At 40.3% G+C, this 26,877-nt stretch overlaps 1 protein-coding gene across 2 annotated transcripts in view; it reads left to right on the top strand.

Moving 5' to 3' along the window:
- The window catches only part of PARVA (parvin alpha), a 62,546-nt gene that overhangs the window by 9,556 nt on the left and 26,113 nt on the right, over positions 1 to 26,877 (top strand). The window contains exon 1 of one of the 2 annotated variants that reach the window (XM_041485658.1): positions 18,524 to 18,635. The exons of the other annotated variant lie outside the window; for it this stretch is intronic. Within the exon in view, the coding sequence (XP_041341592.1) occupies positions 18,605 to 18,635 (31 nt within the window). The 5' untranslated portion in view covers positions 18,524 to 18,604. Of the gene's footprint in view, positions 1 to 18,523; positions 18,636 to 26,877 lie in introns of those variants that run through there. 2 annotated transcript variants of the gene reach the window in all.

Below are 26,877 nucleotides of genomic sequence, written 5' to 3'. Positions count from 1 at the left end.
AGGCAGTACTAAAGTAGCAAACTATTAATAGTGAAATATTGGTTTAGAAGAACACTAATGCACAGGGGATTCTAGAGCAAACGAGGCAATGCTGTCAATGGTTCAGATTGTTCTTAATTACAATAATGGCATTATAGGAGCTGCAGTTGCTGTTGGGCACAAAAGAAGATAATGATAATGTCAGAGTGCTCAGAGTAAATGCAGTATAATGTATTGCAGAGCTGAATTCAAAAGATGATATGCCTAACTTGTCGTCAGAGTGCATGAAGAAGAAGAATGGTAAAAGGTCAGAACACTTTTCGTTGTAACTGTGTAGTTCAGGGGTTTGGAGTTTGTGGTTTATTTGGGGGTTTTTGTAGCCTATGCTTTCAGGTTTAAGAGGAAATGTCAGATCTCATGTGTTTAAATGATAAGTATTAATTTTGTTAGAAGGTGTGATCACATCTGTCCTACCCACTTGGAATAAAGAATATCACTCTTGCTTTGAGAAGGAAAGGAGTTACCTATTGGGTCAGTACCCTCAGATCCTCAACACATTTGATATTGATCCTGTCAGAATAAAAGAACAGGAATATGGTAGATTTGGCCCCAAGTCAGAATTTGCCCCTGTAGCCTCTGGAAGTTTGTCCAGACCTATTTGATTCATGTGATCCCTATTTTATAATGAGACCAAAAAAATTCAACTCTGACTTTAGGCGTGTTTGAAAGCTGCATTAGAATTTCATGGCTAGAGGCCAAATCTGAATTGCAGCACTTTTAAACATTCTTATGCTGTGCACTCAAATTCATTACTGCAGAGGAAGAGACTTTGCTGTTTGACTGCAAAGTAGAACTGGCAGCAGAGCAGCTCGTGGTCTCGCATTCTTGTCACTGCTTTGTTATGATTCTCAATTGTACCTAAGGACACGTAATAAACTGGAAAATAGTGGTGGTATTCCTCACTATACCACGTGTGTTCCAAGTGACTTAGTGTCTTGCATAACTCTTAAATCCTTACTGCAGTGGTGTGTTGAATTGGAAAAAAAATAATCAGTATCCAGTTGATCTGCAGCTTTATTATCCTGTTAATTTTTAACCGACTTGAAATAGTTACCCGCAATAAGTCATCTTTAACCGATTTGATAAGGTTACTCCCAAACGAAACGGTTTATGTAGAATCCGAATAAATGTTTTTTAGGAGTTGTTGTCTCATGCAGAAGGCGGCAGCCTGTAAGCAGTTTTTCCTCGGCTGGGTGCAGGTGCTCTGTAGGGCACAAGGTGGCTCCAGCTGACGAGGAAAGCTGGCGTGAGCGCCCGAGTGCCAGCAGCGAGTGCAGAGGAATCGGCTGCTGCTGTGTCAGAATGGAGCTCAGCAGATCCTGAGTGCGCGCCTGCTATTCTGAAAATGAGCTCCGTCTTAATGGCCTCTAGCACAAGGCCGTGTCTGGCCTTAGAGTCAGACCAGTACATTCAGATTGCATTCGGGGTCTTGTATTTTGTTTTTGAAGGCGTTCCCCCAGTGGATTTTATCAAACATTCTGCTTTTGCCCGTGTAAAAGGTAACAATTCTGTGCAGAGCAGCATTCCCAGGGTAAGCTGTTGAAATAAACAGGGTTGCTGTACCCAGTGAGAACACAGATGTAAAGTAAGAAAATAGAGAATGAAAGCTTAATGAGAAGGGATTGAGGCTTTTTGGTTTGGGTTGTTTGGGGTTTTTTGGCAACAGGTCATTATAATTTAATGGATAGATAAGAGAACAGAATAAGTTTATCAACCCCACATTATAAACAGACACCGTCAGAAGTGCTTTGTGTCTGTTGTTGGCCTTGCACCCTGTAAAATAGCAGTTTTGTTTTCAGAGTCTCTTAGAAGCAATTGCTTGTCCGTTGCTATTTCCAACATAATATTAGCTGCTAACAGTCTGCCCTTACACGGAACATCTTCATCTGACTGAAACACCTGAGAATTTTAAGGTGAGATCAGAAAAGGAGAAATGTTTGTTCTCCCTGCACCATCTGCTTGGGCAGCTGAGGCAGAAAAGGTGAATTGATTTTCTCATGTGATCTTCTGCAGGCAAAGAAGTGGAAGGAAGCAGTGGTCTCCTCATTTCTGTGTTTAGTGTTGCTCCATTAGGCAGCTTTGTGCCATTCACAGTTTTTGTTGTTTTTTTAACTCTCTGATGTGAGTCCTGGTACAGTTTAGATTTTGATATGAAACTGAACTTTTAACTTGTTGGGGTTCTTTGGTTGGAGGGTTGGTTTTTATATGTGAACTACATAGAAGTTTCCTGGGGTTTGAATTTTTAAATATGCTTTACATACAGCAGGAATTATATTAAATAGATATATGAAGAAATAACATTTCTTAATGTGATCTTTGACTCTATCCCAATAAGGAAAGCTTGGTTAAGAGGTTGAAGATGTTTTACTTAATAACAGTCTTTCTCAAAGTAATATCAGGTGTTAAAAAAATTTATAAATCTATCTTCGTTGTATTATTTATTTTAGAAGTCTTGAAGTGTATAGTTTTTTTCTCTAACAGCTAATGTTAAATAGAGTGAAATAGATTAGGTACCAGACCTACACAGAGTTAATGTTAAAACAGTGCAAAGCTCGATTTTGAATTTGTACATTCTTTGTATTTTCATCTTTACAAATTAATTTTATCAAAAGTTAGCTGTGGGCATGATTCTAATTACTAGCTCCCCATATTAGATGTAATCCCTTTGTTCTTCATTCAGACAGAACGCCCATTAGGGTCAAAGAAAGTTTTGACTGAATAAGGAATACAACAACTGGCTGTAGTTTTAGTACATGTAGGGCCAGATTGTGGGTCAGGGCCAGCTCTAAGTGTACAGCTCCAGTGATTCCACTTCTTGTGCATAATAGGCAGATCCTTCACACTGTTATGATGGTACTTTATTAACATGTCAAATACAGAAGAAAAAACCTGACAGTGCTATGGCTGCTCAGAATCTTATTAGCACGTCTCAGTGTTTTCTGTTTCTGTACTGAAATTATGCAAATATGTCTTCAAAAACATTTCCCTGTTTTCATGAGAGAGCAAAGAAAATAGAAGTAATCAAAAATTGGTATTAAATGCTCAAATAGTTTGGGCAATTAATAAATCTGCCATTGCAGAATAGCGGGTCTGTGGGCTGGAGCTGGCTCTTAACTTAATGTTAACTTACATTTAATTAGCCAGACCAGATGGAAGCTGGCTAAGCTTCGCATGAAGGCTTGTGGGAGAAAGACATAATCTTCCATTTTGTCAAAGGAACTAATACCACAGATTAAAGGTCGGCGTTCTTTTCAAAATTTAAAGAGTGGATGCACTGTGGCTGACAGCAAGAAACAGCAAGGGCACTAACAAATTAGCTTAACCCCTGCATGACTGGCGTACCAGTTCTGCTTCATTGGCTTTCCCAGTTCAAACCATCAGACTCCAGTTCCAGTAATAAATCCCAGGGAGATAAGAATGTCTGTAAATTTTATTCTTTTGTCAGGGAAGTAGAGTTGTATGTAGGCACTTATCATGGCTAGAGGAATGAAGTTCTGGGAAATGTTTTCTTACTCAGTGGAGTAAAACTTCACGCTGTTCAGATGCTGAGCACTTGGGATCAGTCTGACAAACCACTTAATTCCCTCCCTGACGATGAGTGTGCAAGGAGACAGTCAAGGATGCAAGTCAAGGAACCATTCATGGCTCAAAGAGGTGCATACATGGATCATGTCAGAGTAGGCAGAGCTTAAGGACTAAATCAGGCACATTCTCTGCTAAGGCTTGGAAATGTAGTGCAAAGAGGGAATGGATCTATCAGACAGCCTTAAGGAAAGCTGCAAGAAATTGCACATGTTTAAAAGAGGGGAAATGAGAGTCTATTAAAAAAAACAAAACAGAAAGGAAAGGGAGGGAGGGAGGGAGGGAGGAAGGGAGGGAGAAGGAAGGAAGGAAGGAAGGAAGGAAGGAAGGAAGGAAGGAAGGAAGGAAGGAAGGAAGGAAGGAAGGAAGGAAGGAAGGAAGGAGAAGAGGAGAGAGATTAGGCTTATGCTAATTGTCTGAGCTTTTAACCAGTCTTTGGGGATACTTCCCAGAGGCTTCAGCAAGGTAGGAGAGAGTTCTTTCTGAGGTGGAGGATAGCAACACACATACCAAGAAATAATACAAACTTAGAGTTCCTATGAAACATCACATAATTGTGCAGAAAAGAAGGTATCCTCAGCAGTAAGTAATAATTATTACAACTTCGGTCTGCCATCTTTGTGTATCTTATTTACAGTGGCAATACCTGTGCACAGTCTAGCTTGGGAAAGGAAGCTGGGAAATAAGCACCTGCTGTTTGAGTCAGGTGTGCCTGTGCTCATGTACAGCAGTAGGGAATGAAATACCTGTTGGACTTTCTCAGCTGGAATGCAGGCACCTGTAGAGCTTTATTATCTTGTTCCTTTTTAACTGGTAGGTGTTTTTTGAACACCCAAATAACAAAACAGATCTAGGAGCTTAAATTCCACAGCCATAGCCACTTAAGTTCCCACAATATGTAAAATCTGGTAGTCACAATGTGTTTTTAAATGCTTACAAACAAACCTTTCAAAACATTCTAGAGCTCACTTCTACATTTGGTAAATTTTTTTGCTACTAGGCCGCCTTGCCTAGATTGTTGCATATGGACTTTCCCATGATGGCCACTGCCCGTTTGATGGTTTTATCACTGAAGTGAAATCCCTTGGATGAGGTGGGGTCAGTTCTTACAAAGAGTGGAGCAGTTTGCACATCTTAGTTATTAAATTATGCTTGCTGACAGTCCCAGGAGAGAGGGCTGAGGACTTGAATGAACATGAAACGTATGGAACTGTGCAACCTATTTATGATTGCCTTGTGTAGATGGAGATTTGATATGCTGAGGTGAGAAAATCTGTGCTGCTGTTTACTGTTGCTTTTTTAGAATGTGGATAAATGTGAGATTCCAGCACCACACTCTGCAAGGTGCACAGAGTAAAAAAAAAAAAAAAATTAACATGGAAAACTCTTCTACTGTGTCAGCTAAACTGGAGATTTGGAATCCACTGAGTACTTTGAAAGCTGTATGCACATGTATTTATGTTGATTCTTTCATCTCTTTTCTCATTTTTAAATAATTGCATCGTGGGGATGGAAGAATTATTTTACTAGTCCCTGCTTACTAGACCACATTTATATACAGTTACCAACTGGTGGTGATGGAGATACCACAGTTATTTTCCATTCTGAGTTACTGACATATTTCAGATATTACTTGGGGACAAAATATTTGAAGGGAATGATACATTTTAAAACCATTGCAGCTACAAATGATGGAATTAGCATTTACATCAAGTAGCTCATTTCAGCTGTTATAAAAGCAGAGAAGTGTAAGAGTAGGTAGTGCACTTCTGGGAGAGGTGTAGGTAGTGTGGAAATATTTCTTTTGCTTTCCTTGTCAGGTAAAACTTAACAGTGCACATTTAAGCTCTGAGAAATGCCCATCAGTACAGCCCAGTAGGATTTGTCCCAACAAGTACATTTGAAAAGAATCTTTCTGAGCAAAGTCATTCATCTGCCTTTGGTAAGTGTGCCAGACATCCTCAGGTGGGGATCACACTCAGTATTGTAAGGGCACAAGTACAAATTTTACTTTCATTAAGCTGAAAAAACGCTGCTGAAATCAGAAGAGTTTGGGAGCTGCCCTTTTCAGAGAAGTACTGTGCAGTATGAAACTTGCCAAAAACTAATGGATTGTTTGCAGGAAATTGGAAGTTAAAGTGCATGACTCAGTCTCCTTCAAGGCTGAACAGTTTCCACTGAACTTAAATAATGAATGCCAAAACCTAGAGACAGTACAAGCAGCTGCAGTGGTTTTCTTCAGTTGTTTTATCCAGGCACTGTAAGGGATTTTGTGTTTAGCAGAGTCCTCCTTGTCTTCTAGTTCATCAGGCTTTAAAAGTGTTACATACGTTGTTACTGACATGGAAACCTTTGCACAAAAAGCTGCAGCCCAAGAATTTTTATTTTTGCTTCAAAGCAGTTACTACAGAGTACAGTCTAGAGAAAGCAGTTTCAGGGATTTCATCTGCAGGAAACTACTACCTACTTGGTAATGACAACCAAAAAAGGAGAGGATAATTTTTTTTCCTCAGAAGTGATACATGTTAGGTTCACGCTTCTCAAAATATTCAGGCCATTTACTTCCTGGTGTGTACAACTAATGAAATATATCAAACATCAGGTGAAAGACAGAATCATTCTCAATAGTTTTGATTTGTGACAGGTCTTATGCCCAGAGCATATTTGTTCAATTGACTACTTTTTACCAGGCTACTAATGAATGTAGTAGGAGTGCAGGAAAGGAATGAGGTGTTTGTGTATATGCATGTGGCTTAGATTTCTTTAATTTGAATTAGTTATTTGATGTCTGTGCATGTAGAGAGTAGCTGAGGGTATGCGTGGCTGAGCAGATTCTTTGTCCAGTTGTCTGTTCTCCAGTTTTCTCAATAATCTCAACATGTCTGAGTTGGAGAATCTCTGAGTGCACCAGAGCTTTGGGACTTTGGGTTTCATCCTCATGAGAGATGCTCCAGGTCCCTAAGCACCTTTGTGGCCCAGAACTGGGCACAGCACTCTAGGTGTGGAAATGCAGGTGCAAAGTTCTCCCCAGTGTCATCGTTTTGCACCATGCACAGCATCCATGCAGCTCTTCAGCTGTGGTGTGGACAAGAGTACGGGCATGAGGTTTTAAGAAAATCTAAGTATTTTGCTATATGAAATTCATACGTTGGCTAAATGCTTCTTGATGAGATTTAGTCTGAGTAACCTTAACATTATTTACAAAAGCAATTAATTACTTTTTCAAATAGAGAACAGTCCTGAATCAGGAGGAAAAATATTTTTGTTTTGTTTTCTTCTTTTATCTCTTTTCAATTAGATGGGAATGTGACTGCGGTTTTCAAAGGCAGCTGTAGACTTTCATTGTGCTCAGTCAATATAGAAGGGTCTAGAAAAAGTCTAGAAAGGCGCCCACCTAGAGGTGCCTCATAAATAATGGCTACAGACTTTGCTGTGTTCATTTACATGCATGTAACTCCTTTTACCCCTCAGTTTTAATCTGAAGCTCTTTCCTGATATAATTTGCCATAAGGCCACGTGAATACTTGCACAAGAGATGATGGTCATGTGAGAGTGAAATTGATCAACAACTTTGGAACAAGGTGCAGCTGCCCCTTTCAAAAGCAGTGGTAGTGGCACAGGTTCCTGCATTAGTTTGGGATATTTAATTATTGTGTGCCTCTGTTTCCAGATGTGTGAAGTGGAGCGATGACGGGGATTAAATTTGGAAGGACCTTTGAGCATTCTTGATGAAAAATGTTAAGGGTTATTAAGTGTGAATGTGGTGAAAGGCTTAGCAGACAGGTGTGGATTAAAGAAATGGTTTGAAATCCAGTAATTTAGTTGTAGGTTTAATTGAAAGTTGTAATCCCAGCAATTGGTGCCAGTGTCTTCTAGGATTTAAATGCAGCGCAGCGGAGCGTGCAATTTAAGGCTTTACAGAACAGTATTAGTGCTTATATGTTTATCATTCAGCACGTGTTAGCATTATTCCTGTGGAATGCTCTTAATTAAAATCCAGGAGCTGCTTACAGTGCATTTGATTCTCGCTATCATGAGCACTCAGTCGAGTAAGCAGCAAAATAAAGTGAAAGGAATGATTTTTCTCTGAGCTACGATGCAGTTGGCAGGCGCTTTTGTAGCCAGTGCTGTCACGAATGCAGCAGATTCCTTGTTGATCAAATGACTTCTGTTTTCATTTTTCAAATCCCAATATTAGCTCAGGTAGGAGGAAAGGGACTTCCAGTTGGGACAGCAGAAAACAGGATGCTTTTGCAGCAAAACAGCCATTGGGGCAAGCCTGGTTTACACATTGTGCTCGAACACTCAGGCTTCAATGCCACATTTGTTTTGGAAGAGTTACACCCAGAGAATCTCTTGATAAATGGGTGAAATCTGTGGCTCTGTTTTTGAAGGGAAGGAGCACACACCAAAATAAGTGTTTTGTAACATAGTATTGCTTCTTTCTGAAATTTTGCATTGTTTTTTGGGGCCTGATGCTCTTTAGATAGGGTTAATTGTTTCAGTGTGAGTAACCAAAGTTTTAAACATGAATTCTAACTTTTTGACCCCATTAATCATAAAACTGCCTGATCTTGCTTACTGTAACATTGCTTTTTCTTTTCAATTGATGAGTCATGAGCATATATTAAATACAATTTCTTTAAAAATAATTTTTAAAATTCCTTCTTGCATCTTAAAATTATTTTGTAAGCCAAGAATTCAGCATGTGTATGTCAGTACATATTGCAGTGGGCTTATGATATATTAGCTTCAATAAAAATTAGATCTAAATTAGAGTAGACTTTGAAAAAGGGTTGTGGGCACATGTTTTTGGGAGTGGCTGGAAGAACTTACTGTAGGGGAAGGTTCAGCCCTGTGTGTGCTCTACCTAGAAACCAGATAGGCTGATGTTTCTAGTTAAAGCAAGATGCAGAATTTAGAGCAAGGAACCGCTGAATATGAAAATTAATTTTTGTGTTTACACAAAAGGAAAAAATCCAACTATGGTCTAATTCATTTTCTTTGCTTTCCTTTCCAAAAATATGTTTAGAAATTAAATAAAAAGCATTGAAGTATTTCAACAACCAGTTGGTTGTGGGTTTTTGGTTTTGTTTTGGATGTTTTTATTGTTTTGTTTTGTTTTGGTTTTTATAATGCCATTAAAACTTCTTTGGAGGATAACAACCCTCTTGAGGACCAAAGCCCTGCCCTGTTACAGCCAATGCTTACAGGGCTTTTTAACCCACTCTGTGCACAGAGAAATCACAGAACTGAGAAATGAGGGAGCTGAGCGAAAACGGAACAGAGGCCCATGACAAAATCGAATTCTTTGTGTTGCTCAGTTGAAAACCAAGCGTGTTTCGAAGTCTGTGGCCTTTTGGGAGTGTAAGAATATTTAACTCCTGTGTGTCTGTTGTGCTGTAAGCCACGAGCTGGCTGCCCTTCTGTATTGCAGAGCTTCCCGGAGCTGAGGTGAGCCCTGGGAGTGCCTGGCTGGGGAAACTGAGGCACAGAGCCACGGGCTGGCCTCTGGAGGATGGGGCACAGCCAGCTGCAGTGCTTCTTCTGCTCTTTGGACTTTGGGGATCGCTGTGTTCTCCCTGCTGGCTCGCCCTCTTCCAGGTTGTTTTGTTCCTACTCTGCTTTCTCGTTCTTCTCCCAGAGAGCAGCCCTTGTTAATTTATCTACAGATAAGAAATTGTGTGTACAATTAGCAAAAGCCTTCTTTGGTCGCGTTCACCCTTATCCCTCCCCCCTGTTTTCCTCTAATTCCTGGTGACCCTTCTTTGACTTTTATTACCTTTTAAGAAGTGGCAGAATCAGGCCATTAAGTTGAAGTGAATTATGAAATACTTAACCCTCTTGTCTCCCCTCTGAAACACCAACCCCACACATACCAGTTACTCGTGGAGGGCTTTTTTTATAGAAAAATGTGACGTCTGAGTGTTTGTAGGTACCCTGGATTGCAACATACATAAGATACAAAAAGGATAAAACCAGAAACTGAATTTTCTCCCTGTCTGAATCCCTCATGTCTCCTGGACCTCTACTTTTACCATTTTAAAAATGAATTTTGGATAAAAAAAAAAATCAAACCACTGCAGGGTTCCACACTTTATTCAAGGAGTTAAAAGTCTGGAGCTGTGCTTGATGAGCCAGATGGTCTTCAACAGTAACATTGTTCATATTGTTTAGATTATCCTGTTGCAAGTACAGTGCCTCGTTTACCTTTTATGGAAGAAAGTGTGGAAAATTGACCACAGATGTAAGTAACCAAGAATGATGGCTGAGGCAATTCTTACCAGGCTCCCTCTCTAACACGCCTGATCCTGCAGATAAAAATAAATAGAGAAATGTGAGGCAGCATGAGAAATATCTAGTGTTACCTATTTAAGTGTTTAATTTGAGCTCTGCGAGCTACTAAAGTCTTTATTTTCTTAGACTGAGATTTCTTCATATTGAGCTGGTTTCAGTCTTTTGGTGTAGGCAGCCTGAGTGTAGATTTTTATCCAGGTACTAAATAGCACATCATTATATATTTTTTCCATCCTGGTTGAAAAAAAGGGTGTGGGAAGAAGCCAGCTATGCTGACCTCAAACACAGTTTATGGTCCAAAAAATCTTCATGAGAAGATTGGTACCCTTTTTGTGCTGTAATGAGAGAGCACAAACTCCCCATTAATATTGATCTGATTGGTATCAGAAGCAAAGGATGCACCAAATTAATTAGAGGTAGCTCATTGTTACTCCTGATAATGGGCTGTTGAATTAGTGAAGCATCTTACAAGTCAGTTTCAGATTGAAATAAACTTTTTTAGACAGGTATCTCTTTTGTGCAGTATCTGGAATTGGAAGGCTCAACAGAACAAAGGGAAAATGCTGCAAATGAAAGCAATAAAGCCCTGTTTTATAAGGTCCTTTTGTCTCCTATCACTTTTCTTTCTCTCCCTCATTTCCTTCCTCTTATTAGGAGCTGCTGTCAAAGTGCATTTACTTATGGCAAGTGGTTCCCTTCGGAGCCCCTGAGCTGGGGCTGCGGCATTTGCATGCAGGTGCTCTGTGGTGGGCACAGCTCTGCCCTGAGCTGCGATTGTATAAACCTGGCCAGGCACTGGGAATCTGCTCTTTGCTCTGCAGCACGCCTTGGCTGCCTCGTGCTCTTTCACAAGGTGGTAGATTCCTCTGACTACTGAAGGCAGCATCTTCCCTTTCTTGAACTAAGCTTTGATTGATCCAGGAAATTTTATTTTTTTTTTCCCTGTGGAGTGCTTTTGAATTTGGTTCTGCCTACACTGGTTTCTAGAAGCATAGACTATCAGATTCTTTTCATAATATTGTTTAAAGACTTTTCAGAAACTGACAGGAAGAAATGTTTTACAGGGAACAGAGAGGGCTGGAGATAATGGTGAGAAATAATCTAGGATGTAATGTAAAATCAGCAGTTAACTCTGGAAACAGATTTCTAAGGCAAAGTTCAGATGATCAGTCTAAGGTGCCACTAAGTGGGACAAGAGGGAGTCAATAATAATTTTCATATTTTTAATACCTGCATTCAAAATATGATAAATTAGATTGGCAGCATGGGGCACTGTTTTTCATCATTTATCTATCTGGTTCTGCTCCCTTGGGATCTGGAAAACAAGATCACTTGGACATAACAGCTCTGGCTCTATGCCTGCCCCTGTAGGGTGCAGAAGGGGGAAGCCGTGGGGAGGAAGTGGCAGGAGCAGCACCAGAGTGGGAGATTGGAAAGGAGATAACAAACACGGGCCTTGGAAGGGGAGAGCAGCGTTGAGGAGGTGATCAGCTTGAATCAGGACAGTGGGTGAGGGGAGAGGGATGTGGGTGAGAGTGATGGATGTGGGGACTGAGCCTGTGCCTGGGAGCAGCAGCCTCTGAGCACTAATCCCGTTCTGCTCTGAGGCTGCATGCAAATTCTCTTTCATTTTTTTTTCTTTGTGGCTGTTCTCATATTCATGAAATAGTGATAATGGCCATTGTGTGCATCAAAGTGGTATCAGGAGGCTTAAAGTGCCATTGTAGTTCTGCAACAGCAGAGATGTGTTGACCTTCCTTTGGTCCCACAGTCGATAAATGCTTACCTCAGTGACAAATTAAGGGTTTGCTTTCTTCTTCCTGAGCTACCACAGCTATGAAAAGGGTTTGGACACCATCCTGTACTACAGCAGACTTGTTAGCTTAATTGCAATCGGGCTGCACAAATAACAAAGGGCAGGATTCGCCTGACATGCCCTGTAGTACTAATGAAAATGGAAACATTTGAAGAAAAACAGAAGCTTTCAGGTCCTCCGTTAGGATTAACTTGCTCACTGATGTAACATTTTGCAGCCGACTTCTAAAACTGATCCAGATCTGTCAGGTCAGGTTTTGTGCTTGAGCTGATCATTCAGCAGGGAAACTTCACCTGTGTTTTAACTCATTCAGCCTAGACATTATTTGAAAGATCCACTGAAGTCTGAATGTTACAGAAAATCGTTTTATAAAGCAAGGCTTCCCAGGGATGAACATAGATTTCCATCTAAATAAAGCTGCCAGCACAAGACCCCAGAGATTTTCCATTTGATAAAGCAGAATTATTGATCTCTGTTCGTACTCTAGAGAGATGAGATGAAAAGGTTTTCATTGTCTGGGCAGGACCAATCCAAGAGAGCAAAGAGGATAAACACCATTGTCACACAAACTCCCCAGACTCTGAAGAGTGAGACACTTTGCTTTTGCTGTCTTGAAATATCCTACAGAGGCAAGTGCTGAAGACACAGAGCTGCAAAAAATTTATCTGTGGAGATTGATTTTTACACTGTTATTGAGTGAAGGGACTCTTTGCTGAATTTTACAGGAAGTCAGGCAAAGAGTGCTTAATGAGTGGCAGCTCACCACTACAGCAATTCAGAGTTGGTCCCTCATGGTAAAGGCACATATCCATGGCTAGAGCTGCACTGTGCTTCTCACGGGGCTGAATCACGAGGGAAGCAAGTTATCCCTTTCAAGGCAGTGAGACCCTCCTCATGACCTTGTGAATGTTGTGGTGAAGGTCAAATGGGCCGTAGAAAGTGCAGATCTGTGGATCCAAAAGCCCCACTAATAATGCTTAGAGAAAAGGAAAGTCAGCTCTTTTACTAGATCTCCTCAAAGCTTGAAGAGAACTTGTTGCTCCTGTGTGAAGGGAAGTCTCGTGGAGCGAAGCTGTGCTGCAGAGGGACTGTGAATACAGAGAGTGGCCTCTCAGCAGGACACGAACCCAAATCTCCAAAAAGCATCACCTGATTTGTGGAGCAGACTGAAGCCTTCCTTCTAATGAACACCCCTATGCAAATATTATATTTTTAACTGGTATTACTCCTCATTTCTCACAGATATGCCAGGAATTTCCTTTTTAACAAACAATGCCTGTCTCGGTGGATGCCTGTTTCCATGACTAAAACTGTGATGAGAGCATCAGCCTAGGATGGTTCCAGGAATAGCCTACACATTCAGCTCTACTCTGCCAAGAACCCAGAGACTGGTTATTGAGATGAATGGTTTTGGTTAATGTGCACCACAAAGTAGGAAAAAAAGATGCCTATATATTTTAGATAGATAATTATCAAGAAATTGGGTATAAAGAATAATAATGTATGGTAGGGGAGCAGAAATATAAGCCTTGAACTTCCTATCCTGAAAATATAAATCACTGCAAGTTTTAAAGCACTTGTATGACTCATATGCAGAGGTCATAGACCAAATTTGCTGATGGAGGCAGGATGAAACAAATTCGGCTGCATTTTTATGATATTTTTCCTGCTGCTCTTAGCTTTTTATTTACCCAAAGTAATATAATTTTCCAGAGAAGTGTAACAGATCCAACATATGGAACTGCTATCCAGTTCAGTGCTTAGGTGCAGAACTGAATGGGAACAGTGGTGTGTCAATAAATAGCTTACTGCATGTCAGGCAAAGTAGTCTCTCAGGAACCATATTGCCAGCTTGGCAGGACTCTGGAAATGGAATCTCCACTGGAATTGGGGTAGTAATGCAGGCACTGAATAGGGCCCAGACCTAGAGGAAATCCAACTCCAGTAACTTGAACTCTAAATGGAAGGCAGAGAGAGAGTAACAAGAAAGAGGCACTTGTTAATGTGCAGGTCTATAAATCAAGGGTTTTTTCCTCTTGCTCTAGCACCAACTTTGAGCCAATTTAGTGCATCCCTTAAAGTCAGTACTTTTTCCACTTGAGAAATAATGACATAAAACTGAGTAAACTATTTGGTAATCAATTGTGTTGCCTGTTGCTGAGTAATATTTTTGTGCCACAAGAGAAATGTGCAGGAGTTATGATTTAGGTCTGATCTGCGTACTGGGTTTATGCTGCTGAGATTCTGTTGACTTTGAGGTTCTTATTGTATTTTCAGGAGCGTTGCTGATGTTTAGATTTTGATCCAGCATAGCTTAGAAAATGAGAGGAGAATTATTCCTGCATTCAGTTTAAAATGTCAGCACATGGCAAGTCAAGAAGTTGGCTCCAGGTGAAGGTTTTAGACCTGAATGTGTCTTGATTTAATGGCAGGGAATGAGGCTGGCCTTTTAGGAGAGAGAGGCTGTACCACTGAGTGTTCCAAATGATCCAATTTTGTGTGCATGTATGGTTGTTGTAAAGATTTTGTTTATGATACGTGGCATAGAATAGTGTGTGTATTTATAGGTATAACATCATTCTCCTGTGTGTTTAGGGAAAAAGGCAATGGGCCTGCCTGTGTTGAGTAACACTTGGACCTTGCAAGGTGCATTGCAAATAATAGTAACATTCTGGGAAAGTTGGAGTTCCTCAGGTTCTTGTCAATGCATTTTTTTGCCATATGTCAGTTATATTATAGGTGAACTGTGTCACATCAGTAGTATTTTATTTTTCAAGAGTCTTATTTTCTTGCATTTGCCACCTAGATCTAGTTGGCATTGACCCTTTTAAATTACTTTTGTCAGCATGCGTGTGTTATTTGGGAAGAACACAGTTTCAATTTATGACTAAAAACATAACTCTGGTATCTACCTTCTCCATTTGCATCACACAGCCTGTGCTGGAATTCTTCTCTTATGGATTTTAGCCCTGGTGAGTGGAGAGGGGAGGTTAAATGTCACCCATACCCTCAGTGCCACCCCTGAAGTCCCAAGTGCCAGGATCATGGCATCCTCTGGAGGGCAGGGGAAGGCACAAGGGCAGTTTGGAGACACCTCTGTCCTCACTGTAGTTACACCACTAGATGTTGACACTGCCAGGGATCTCACCTGTAATTTCTTGGTAAATGAGCACCTTGTGTGACTCCCAGTTCATATGACTCTTGTTTCTGCTTATGTATAACATGCAAGGTCTGTCATCTTTTCTTCCATTTACATGATTCCTGGCATTTTAAATTCAGGTAGATTAGATTTAGACTTTTTGTAATGAATCTGCATCATTTTGTGTTCTGCTTGCTCCTGAAATAGCCTGGGAGAACCTGATAGACACGATTTATGTGTATCATTTAGAGGCATAAGAAAGCAACTGATTGATTTAGTCTTTCTTTTGTTAGCTCTTTGCTATCATTCCAATCATCATTTTACTGTAGCATTACACTATTGAGGAAGGTATGGGTTTTCAAAGGCAGAATGCTTCCATATTTAGAAGCAGTGATGCTTGAAGGAAAATGGCTTGGAGGTCTTTACAGCAGATTTTCTGCTAGTTCTGGTGTAGCTCATATCATCATTTGCAAGGTAGAAAGATGCCTGGCATTAATTTCACCAACATTAATTAATTCATTTTTTTTATATTCTTTCCTGACTTCAGCAGAATATGCCATGGGTAGGATGCTCCTGTGCAGCACTGAGCTCTGCTGCTGCACAGCTGTTGGTGTGAAATAGAATTGGGTGCTGATGCTGCAGCGCATTTCCCGTGGCAAAGGGGAAAAGGGACTGATGATATTTGGCAATGTTTGTTTCTGTGCTGGTGGGATGCGTGGAGTCTTCCACATGGCTTTTAGTCTCTTAGTCACTTTTACACAGAGCAGAGTGAAGGAGACAGAAGCATTAAGTCTGTAATTTTCCAGTTGGAATCAATCAGTGTAAACAGTGAGGTGAATTCTCTCTGATACCAGTCAATGCTCTTCTGCTGCCTTTAGTAAGGCTGTGCCCATATGCAGTAGCTGAGAATTAAGCAGTTGCTCTCCTCCCAGCCTTTCTGATGACTTAACATCATTTTTGAAACATAAAAGTCCTGTTTCAGGTCTGGGTTGTTGGCTTATGTGTTTAAATGGAAGCCTTGTCAGTTCTCATGTGGCCAGCCCTCTGAAGAAGATCCACAAGTGAGGTTAGGTAAAACTGTGGGTTTTTTCCCTACTACTATCTGGATTTTCTCAGAACCTAGATAATTTTATCCCATTTGCATCAAACATGCAGGTAACTTTAGAATCCTGCATCTGTATTGTTTCTAGGGAAGCAAAATAAAATTACAAATGACAGTAATTGACATTACATGCTTTAATTGAATTTCCTCCTCTGTGAACCAAAACCTTTTAACCAAGTATTGCAGTGCTATTTCTGTATTTATTTGTTACATGGGTTAATGTGCTATGTGGCAGATCCAGTATTTATCCATTTTCACAAATTAAGCTATCAGTGTCATGTTGCCTTTGAATTGTTTCCTGTATTGATGGCCAAAACGGCTTGAATAAGACTTTAGTCCTCCCTGGCTGTATTTCTGTTTTTACAAAGCTGAAAATTGCAGGGTTGAAAATGAGCCCTTAGGAACAGTTTGGGAAGCTCTAGGCCCAAAGCATCTTACCAATGTGCTGGGTTTTCTCCCTGCAGTGATCTCTGCTAAGGGAAGGGAGAAGTGCACAGGCTTTTTGAAAGGTGATGTTGTTGTTGTTATATTACAGGAATTAGAAATCCAGCCCTGCTTGAGTTTACGTTTGTGGCAAGTAAAAATGAATGACAGAGAGAAGGAGTAGAAATTCCTCTACTGGGTCCCCGAGCTGTGCACTTCAGACCTGCTGACGTTTTCAACTTCTTCCCATGTTATACCCTCTGAGGAAAGAGCTCTGCTTTAGCTAATTTGCAGCCTTCTTACCCTGCTGTAACCTCACCTACTTCCTGGACATGATCTTTTGTCTGCTTCTGTAGGTATAAAAATTCAGCATAAAAGAAACAAATTTCATTTACTACTTTTTGTAAAATAACTACTTTTGTGCATGCAAAAAAAATACTATTTTATGAACAGATGTAAATAATCACTTATAAAATAAGTGATTTAATTGATGATGCAGGTAGCTGTGACTTCAGACTTCATGAGTTTTCTTAATATATAATAATTTTCAGCATCTTTCTTGACATTTCAAGTGAAGCACTGTTTTCCCTTTAGCTGTACTTGTGTCCCAAGCAGGATTGCCATAATAAAGTATGTGGGACACTTATGATTCTATTCAGAAATTAAGAAAAGGAAAGCTTGGTAAAGAACTGCCAGCTCAGTGTTGTCTGTAACTGAATGCTGTTATTCAGCAGTCCAACAATGCAGGTTTTCAGTGCCAGAAGGCAGTGGGACTCCAGGAGTGAGAATGGGGAGCCCCATGACTACTTGTGAGTGCAGCATGAAATAGAAATGTTGGAAGGGAAAGCTGCTTTTAGGAGTGACCCAAAAGCTGCAGACCAGTGTGTATCAGAGACTCTTTCAAACGGCAAAGAATGTGGTGTCAGAACACTGATGAGAGCTCTGAGACTTTTTCTGCAAGGAGTCACATCTGATAGGAAACCTGGGGGAGGAATGTTGTGTAGCACAGCTGAATAACCCTAAACAGTAAACAAACACCGCTCCGTGCTCCATACTTATTTTTTGGCACGGGTATTTTAAATGGAGTTCCATTGGAAATTAGAAAGGTAACTACTTTCCATGACTTAGAAATGAGCCAGGGATGTGTCACTTCCCTCCTCCTGCTCCAAGGTGAAACAAGCACTTAGACATTTTATAGCTTCTGAAAAGTTTTAGTCTGTAGAGAATTTCGTAGGAATTTGATTTTTAGCCCAAGTAAGTAATTGCTTTAGATTATATTTTCATTACTGTCCCCCTTTGGAAGAGCCCATAGACCATAAAACTACTTTATTTCTTACCAGTAGTTTATTATTTTTTTGATGGCTCATACCTCTGCTTTCCTCTGCTTTTTAGCTTTTTATATATGCTTTCATTTGTTTCAGGGCTTAGTCCTTGTTCCATGTGAGTGTTGCTAATTATTTCAGTAGGGAAGTATTTGTAGAGAAAAGAATGCTGTGATCAGGATCTGAATTTGGTAATATTTGGTAATATCATACATGCATCTCAATTCAGACAACAGGATTCAAGTAACTCCTGTTGATCAGACTTTGTTTCACAACAAAAACTAAACAAAACAAAAAATTTTTTTTAAAAAAAAAAAAAAAAAAAAAAAAAAAAAAAAAAAAAAAAAAAAAAAAAAAAAAAAGAGAAAGAGAAAGAAATTTCCTATCCAGTGTTGCAGTGTCTATGCATAGATTTTTCCTGTGCTTTGAGGGGACCTGTGACTTTATTCAGTTACAAGGGGAAAAGGTACAAGTTACCCAGAACAGAAACAGACTGGGATTGCTAAAAACGTGTGTTTTGCACTTGCCCTTTGAGCACTTTGTTTAGTTGTATGACTGATAACAAAAGCACACAATCAAAACTGCATCCCAGCCTTCAGAACACAACTCACCGAGCTGCAAAAAGCAGATTTAGTTTCTTTTGCAGATGGTCTATGAGTCTCATGTGGCATCATATTAAATTATATAGGCAGTCAGTCGCTTGTTCTGAAGCGATGCTCTGAGCCAGGAGTTGTGATGTGCTTGGACCATTCTGGTGGAAAACAGGCTCGAAAGTAAACCAGCTCCTCTGAAGAGCAGCAGCCCAGGGCCCTGCCAGGGGCTTCCAACACCTCAAGGACTGCTCTTCCCCCTGGGATGCACTATGAAGGTGGCCCAGCGACCCTATGATGGGCTGTGGAGCATTTTGCCCTAAAGGTAGGAGCCCAGACCGACTCCTCTGGTTGTTTTGCTTTTCTGGTTATTGCTTTCTGACCCTGTATTTTTACAATGGTAGTTATTTTTGATTTGCAGTATTTTGAAGATAAGAATGAGAGTTTATTTTCTTCTTACTCGCATCAGACTTTGTTTTTCCTGGGTAAAAGAAGAAGAAAATACAGCAGTCTACTAATATTTAATGTTATTCCATGAAAGTATTTCTGCAATATGAAATAGAATTAGCTGTTTCATCCTGTGATGTTTCATAAGATTATGTGTTTCTATTAGCTTCGGTTTGGTACAAATACTCTCTTTGGGTAACACTGGCTCCAGTGTGAAAATAGTGGTTTTTATCAGCTGAAAATAGTGATATTTATTAGCTGAATTTCCAATCAGGGCAAGTTGTCATTTTAGTCAAAAGCATGCTTGGGATAGCAATTTTCAAATGGACTATGTGTTATGCAGTCAGTAAGTTTTAATATTCATGCTTATTAAAATGAAAACTTCATGGTACTATGCACTTTCTAAGAGGAACAGGAGCACAAACTCACAACATCAAAGTTGAAGGCTGCAGATTATTTCGGGGAAACTCCAAATGTGTTAGTGCCATAGAGTAAAACCCATTTGAGGTAATTTATGTTGATGATTGAGCTGCAGGTTTAGGTATGCCCACCTGCAAAGTGGGACAGGAAATTGAAATGGATATGTTGACAATGACAGCAACCCAGGAAATGCATGTAGCAGGTAGGAGTTCACACAGGGGTGTTTCCCTTGTCTGACAGGTGCTAGCAGGTGCTGCTCTGAAATTCCAGTGTGTTTGAGATCTCTTGGAACAGACAGTGGCAGTGCATGTGCAGTTCAGAGCTGGGGCTTTACCCTTAGGGTGCTGATCTTCACAGAAACACCTCAATCAGATGGACAGTTCAGGCAGGTGGTTTGTTTTAGACAGGGCATTTGGAAGTTGGAGCAGCTGTTGGATTTTATAAGGAAATAAGCAAAATTAGGAATGCACAGAGGGTACCAGGCAGGGCCATGAAGGGCAAGCCACAGGGGTGGATGAAAATCATTACTACAGGTTTATAGGGAAAAAAGGGTGTTTTCTTTGCCATGACAGGGGTTTGGAAAGCAAAAGGTACAGGTATTCCTGTCTGCTCTGTCAGGCTAGTGTAACATTACAAATGAGCTTTTAAGGCTGTATTTTAAGTGCTAGGCTACCATTTTACAAGTGCAATTTGTCTCCAGAAAGGAAACATGTAGATGTATTCCTTAAACTAGAATTGTGGGTTTTTTCCTATGCAGCAGAATGAGGATACTGCTGTTTTCTTCTGTTAAATGAATTAATTCTGATTAAGGGATTTGAAAACCTAGGCTGGAAAGTGTTGATTTATTTCCTGTGCAAATTGAGAACAAATTCTGCTTTCCTAAGCCCAACCCAATTTCTAGTTTGTGCTACCAAAGTCCTGTCTTGCATCATCATCTTAACACTTTTGTGTAAATGTGTTTTAGGAGGATAGCACAGCCACACTATTGATCACACCACACTGTGATTTATGCCAGCTGACCAAAGTCCTCCTCTGGCCAGGGATTTCCACAGACAGCCCTAATATATCCTTCTCATCCCTGAACTAGCTCTTAGTGCTGTATGGCTGGGAAAAGCAGAGGGGCTGCACACATGAGTGTTCAGCTTGACAATGCACACTCATGTGAGATAAGGAAGGTTCCCTTTTCTCAGGTCCTTGCTGTAGCAGTCAAAGCCTGAAGCTTTTCTGCTGTCAAAGGTTCTACGTTGGCCCAGAGAGCCCTGAAGGACAGTTTAGCCTTCAGGATGCTAGAAGATACATTTCTTCCATTTTAAGGTTTCATTTTGCAATCTTTTACCAAATCCACCCCTTTTTCTTTCAAAATGTAGCTGGGTTTCTGTTGATCCAGCCAAAGCCACAGCCTATTTTTGCCATGTTGAAGGCCTGTCTGCAGATCCCAATTCCCAAATTAGATCCTGATTCTGTCCTTGACTATAAACTCCCAATTCCCTAGGACATATTGCAGAGACTTTAAGAAACCATCTGTGTGTTAGGCACAAATATTAAACATAGCAAGCAATTGAAAATCTTTAAAGTCAAGGGAAAAAACAGAATTAGATGTTGCAAGTCAATTCTGCTGCTGAATCTGAGAACCACAGTTACATACTCAGGACTGACACAGAAGGTAGCAAAAAATGGACTGCAAACTACCAGTTATGCCAATAAGTAATATATCTACATATTTGAATTCATTATTATTTTAATTTCTTCAGGTGACTCTTGTCCCATCTTTCTTGTGTTTGCTGCTTTGCCTTGGTGTCAACCCCAAACTTCATCGTGGTTGATTTTGATAGTAAACAAAGGTCTTGAAGCGTGAGAAGCTCTCATAAGATACTAACGTGGTTTTGGGTTTTTGGGTTTTTTTCCTTCTGGGATGTAGAAATGCTTGGGCACTTATTAAAAATCTTTTAATCCTTTGTCACAGAGTCTTTCCTTGAAGATGATGAGATGCTTATCTCAAAACACAAGTAGTTCTAGTAACTGCAGTTTGAAAATGGGGACGATGTGTGACCCATAAACCAGTGTCTAGTCTCTGAGAAGGAGCTTTAACTTTCCAGTGAAAGTAGTCTTTTTTCTGTTTCTTTCAAGAAATCTAGATTACTGGGATGCAGTGGGTCTCTCTTAACTTTTTCTCCTTCAGAAACCAGGCTTATATACACAAGAGCAAGAAATTCAGGAAATCCTCAGCTTGCTACTAGTGTGCCCTCACATTCCTGAGCACTATTTTTGGGTTTTCCCTTAGGAATAGCTAGAACTTGTTGAGCTGGGAAAGACTTCTTGGAACAGATCCTTGGTTTTGTCTTCTCTGCATGAACGCTTCTTGTTGATGTTGGAATAGCTGCTCTTAGCTGGTTGGTGATTCACAAAATGAGGCAAGTCAGCCCTGTAAAATCTGCTTCACCACTCCACAATGTTTGGAAAAAATTGTTGCAGCAAGCTGATGAGCATGTAAGAAGAGCCATTGCCTCCACTTGCACCAAGAGGTCTGACTGCTTCTTTTCTGGGTATTACTACATGCAGATTTGTTGTAACTTGAGAAATATCAAGATGTCAGTGAGGAGGATACAGATGCTTCCCCTTCTTCTCTGTATGGCCCCAAGTACTCTGTGTTATTCTGAGATCCCTCAGTAAATCAGTTCAGAGATCTCTCAGTACATACCTCAGTAAATTGGGAATCTTAGCCATCAGAGGATTTGTTTCCATCAAGTACTTTGCTGTCAAAGGATTTGTTTCAATGAAGTATTTTGCATGTTGGGATAGCACGTGCAGAGCAGCTAACAACCTGCATATTTCTGCTGCACAAACACCCTACCAAAGTAGCTGATGCTCTTTGGAGTTTGTTTTGGGATCAGATTCCACACAGCACATTTTGGTAAGAACTTGGAATGGCATCAGCATTTCTCATATGCACGGTTTGTTCTTCAGTGGGAATAAGAACCAGCATCAATTGAACTCTTGTCTGTATTTGTTCCCAAAATTGCCTTTTGGGATTTTTCAGTAGGATCTTAAACACTCCTGTAGGGTAACAGGATTTTCAAAATGTCTGCAGATACTGCTTAGGTATTTTAAAAGATGTGTTGAGAGGATATGTAGAAGGAATGAATGGAATGATTGGCATCTGTGTTAGCTTGGCACTTCACTGCTTATTACCTCTTAGAAACTGGAGGGAAATTCTGAGAAAGAACCTTCATCCCAAATGAAATGAGAAAGCATGGAAGGCTTAATGAAGCTGGCAAAAGAGAATCACATGTACTCTTTTGAAAAAGGACTCCGTTTGCTTCCTGATTCATTGTTTTTTACCTACCCAAACCAGACATCTGTCTGTCTGTGGAGGTTTTTTTTTCCCTGCCAATTGCAAAAAAAAAAAAAAAAAAGGAATAGCAAACTAGTCACTGAGGTACTTGAGCGTGGCTTTGGACTTCAGAGAAAGTTCAAGGCAAAAGGCATTTAATTTGTTTTGCATACATGAAAATAAAATCATAGCATTTCTCCCATCTTTTATTGTGAACAGCATTACTCCTGTTCCTTTTGTGTGCATGCCATGTTTGGTTTAATGGAGAAATGAGAAAAGAAAATAGGTTCTTTTTTGGTGACTGAGTACTAATGCAGAAACATTAAAGGCAGGCACATTGTTGTCAGCCAGTTTGCATATTTATTTACTTTTACAAATGGTTGGCTTGGAGTCAGCAGTTAATGGAATGAGAATGATGTTCCTGTACAGATCATTTCCTGAGAAACATTTTCAATTACAAACATATCTCTGCTTTTCTTCCCTCATTTGTTATGTCTTGGAGAATAAATGGGGAGTAGCATTTACAACTTAAGGTTTATGTTCTGAAGACAATTTTAACAATGATCCCCACATAAAAAGGCCCTTTTGTAGTTGCAGACATATGTTTATGATGTTTTGTGCTGTGAATATCAAATTTCTGGTGGACGCTGTGTCACACTCTGCAAACTTGTAAACATCTATAAATCCATTGGATCATTTTAGTACCATGTGTAATGCAGATTTATTGTCTTTTGTGTGGATTTCTTTTGTTTCAGAGTTAAAGTTGAGCTGCCAGAATCTATGTTTAATGAATTATGTATTGCAGAAAATTAGTCAGTCCTATTTTAGATTAATATTTTCTTTTCCCTTTGTGTACATATTGGATGCACATGCACAGGTATTAGAAATTAACATTTTGGGTTGATGGCCCAGAAAGCAATTATGTAAGTTTGCTTGACTAAATAATATAATTCTATAGAAGCCTGAACTATGACTTTTTGAAAATGTTTTTGGGTTTGTTTTTTTTTTTCCCCCTCTCATTCTCTAGCTGTCTTAAGTAATTTTGGTCAGTTTTCTCATTTACCAGTACAAATCCAGAATTACCCCACTGGAATTGTATCAGTTTATAGAACTGGAGTATGTGAGAGGGAACAGGAGTCATGCTGAGCCAGTGAGCTGGTATAAATCAGCACAAATCCACTGAGATCTCTGTGGATATAGTCATTTACACTCCAGTCTGCAGTACAGGCTATCAAGGCTGTAGAACTCAAGCTGCTGTTTTGCACGAGTGGTTACAAAAGCAAACCATCGAGGTCATGGGTATTTACCAGAAATTTGCACCCAATAAAGGCAATGTGAAACCAAAACCTGATTCATCTAAATTTAGCTCAACTATAATTGTTTGTCTTATACAAGAGCAGTAAAGACATTTCGTGCTGAAAATCAGCATTTCTCTAAACTGGCTGTAATTTCTGGCTACATATCTAAATGTGTGTAGCATAGGTATGCATGTTTGAGTGTGGGCATACATACAAATATCTGGGGTTATTCTGGCAATATGATGTCTGCAGCTAGCCTTCCAATTGGTGCTTGTTCCAGGAAAAAATAGCTTAAGATAGAGACATGACATGTAAAGCTGCTGCCTGCCGTAGCAGTTTAAAATATCAGGAAGATTTTGACTTTCTTATAGAAAGCTTAAACTCTTGGAGTCATGTGAGTATCAGCAAATCTCAGCTTCCACCAAAAAAAAAACCAAACCAACAACCAAACCAAAACAAAAAACCCCCAAACCAATGTACGTGAAACCTTAAAAATGCTGAGGAATTTGAAAGGAAAACCCTTATGCTAGAGAAAGAGAGGCAGTTGAAGACCTGCAGAAGTGTTATGTATGTATATATGTCTGTAGGTGTATGTGCATCTATCTAAACCTCCTGGATTTGAAAGATTGAGGTTAGAAGCAGTGTGGCATTGGGCTCCTCCGAAATGATGGTTTGATTCTAGTTAATTGCACGATTTCAGGATTCATCCATTCCTGTTGTAGCACTTCAGTAATTTTAATTTTGTAAGTACAGAATCAGTTACATGGGGAAGACATGGCTGCAGCACTCAGAGGAGAGGCTGTTTTACTCTGCATGTTGCTGTATTTGTTTCATGATTCTTCTGATGGATATAAAATACATCTAAACCACAGAGAGTGCACTGGGTGATGTGGCATTGCTGAGCTCAGTTAAATAATGAGATGTGTTTTATTCAAATCAGAATAACTCTAAGCCCTGAATACTAAATAGGGCAGCAAAAAGCCTTCAAGCACACAAAATAAATGAGTAAAAAACCCAAATGAAACTGTCTAATAAATACAATGTGGAGCAACAGGCTGCATGTACTGGAGGAATTAAGGCAATTTGAACCGTATGGGCAGTGCTGCACTCTCAGATGTGCAGCTCCAATGGCAATTGGATGCACACATCACAGGGCAGGCTCTGGCTCAGAGCACACGCCTGGATTTGATAGCATAGGTTTATGACCTCGTAATCCTAGAGCATCTAAAACAGTAAGAATTCCATCCAGCTTAAAATAGCTGCTGTAGTTGCTGTTGATACCGGCTGGAGGGCTCCCTGGCTCTGGGGCCAAATTTGGTGCTGGCATGATGGGAGGAAGTCTGTTGACAGCTGATAGCAGTGGAGTTGCACTTGATTACATCATAAGAAATTTGGCACATGCAGCTGAATCAGAAGTCTGAGCAGAAATGTCCATTCCTCATTCAGAGTTAAAACTGGGACTTCCACATTGCCAATCCACAGAGATTTGTCTGGCCCAGATGTAGCTCTTGCGTTTCAGGGTCTTGCTTTAAAAGTGCATTCCCAGTTCCACTCAGCATGGTGACTGAAAAAAAGCCCTGAAGGACTGGATTTTGCTGTCATGCCCAAAGGGATGAGCTTCCTAATCTTCCCAATGCCAGCACAATGAGCATAAGCCCCTTGGTAGCTGGTGAACTGGGCTGGATCTGGGTCACAGCAGAGGCTGAGAACACGGAGGGGTCTTAGCTCTAATTGCTGGCCTTGTCCAGTGGCCAAGCACACCCTGTGTCCAGCACACAGCTCTGGATGCTGTCCTTCACAGGAATTGCCGCAGCTCCCAGTGCGCTGCTCTGGCTCCTGGCAGCCTGTGTGGTAGAGGTGAGCTGCTGCAGGTACATCCCATCCCCTCCTCCCTTCCTGGTGCCTTACATTGTAAGGCTTGGAGTGCAGCTCTTAATGATGCTCCAAAGCCACTCCTCAAAGTAGTTCAAGAAATTAGATTATGTTATGTTAATTTCTGCTGCTGCAAAAATTGCCCCAATACTGTGTTCTTTCTTTTTATTAAAATACTAAGTTACTGAAGTGATTTCCATGAAAATTAATTAAAATAAATTAATGAAAAGCAGCTGAAAAATGGACTCCTCTACTGAAACTGTGGTATGCAAACTCAACCTCAATCACATATTTGTGGTTGCTCTATAAACACCTAAGTGTATAGCAGTGATTTGGCATGGTATTTTTTTGATGGAAAGTCTTAGAAAGTGAGGCTATACTACACAATACATTTTCTCTCAGTTTACATACAGCTTGATATAATGCATGTGCTTACCTGCTCCATTTAGTAGTATTACTAATCTGCAGTTAAATCTCTGCTCTTCAGTATTGGGAAAGAAATGGAAAAGATGATGTTAGTCTCAGGGTTTCTCCCTCATGTTTTCTGCTTTTGGGGGACAGGAGGGCAGGAGGAGCCTTTATTATGGGACTAATACCAGCCTGGGGCATGGGTTGTGCACTGCAGAAAGCAAAGATGATGAGGTGATGAGAGGATCCTCTCTAAAAACTGGATCCATTTGGGATCTTCGGATCATCTGGAGGTGTGGTGGGTAGGTTCTGCAAATGGCTCTGGCAGGTGTGCAAAATGGCTGTGCTTACAGCTGTGTACAGAAAGCAGAGCTTAGCCCCTGCTGGGCAGTAAATATAACACTTGCATTCTAGAACATGTCAGTGTTTTAGTTCCCCATGTATATTTCTTATTGTCTTGTTTGTATTTTATGTTCACTTTTCACACAAAGATGTGGCAGGAGTTTGTTCGCTTTCTCTTATTTTCTCTGAGAATGTGATGGAGGTCATGTTATTAAAGGTAGAATGTTGTGCATGTTAGAGGACAGGTATGGCAAGGTTCAGTGGGCCTTGTAAAGAATTCCTTACATAACCTTCCACCTTGAAAGGTCTGCTCAGTCTCCTCGGAGAATTGTCAGCAATCTCTGCCTGTGGGCTGCTCCCTGGAGAGAGGAACCAAAAGCTTTCACTACTGTCCTTCACTTGGAAAATGAGCTGGCTACTTTCTCCAGTGTGTCTCACCCAAGCAGAGC

This window comes from Pyrgilauda ruficollis, unplaced genomic scaffold (assembly GCF_017590135.1).
Source record: "Pyrgilauda ruficollis isolate IOZ18807 unplaced genomic scaffold, ASM1759013v1 scaffold119, whole genome shotgun sequence".
NCBI classification, from domain to species: domain Eukaryota; kingdom Metazoa; phylum Chordata; class Aves; order Passeriformes; family Passeridae; genus Pyrgilauda; species Pyrgilauda ruficollis.
Note: the sequence above shows the minus strand (reverse complement) of the source record. Positions and strands in the feature narration are given on the sequence as shown.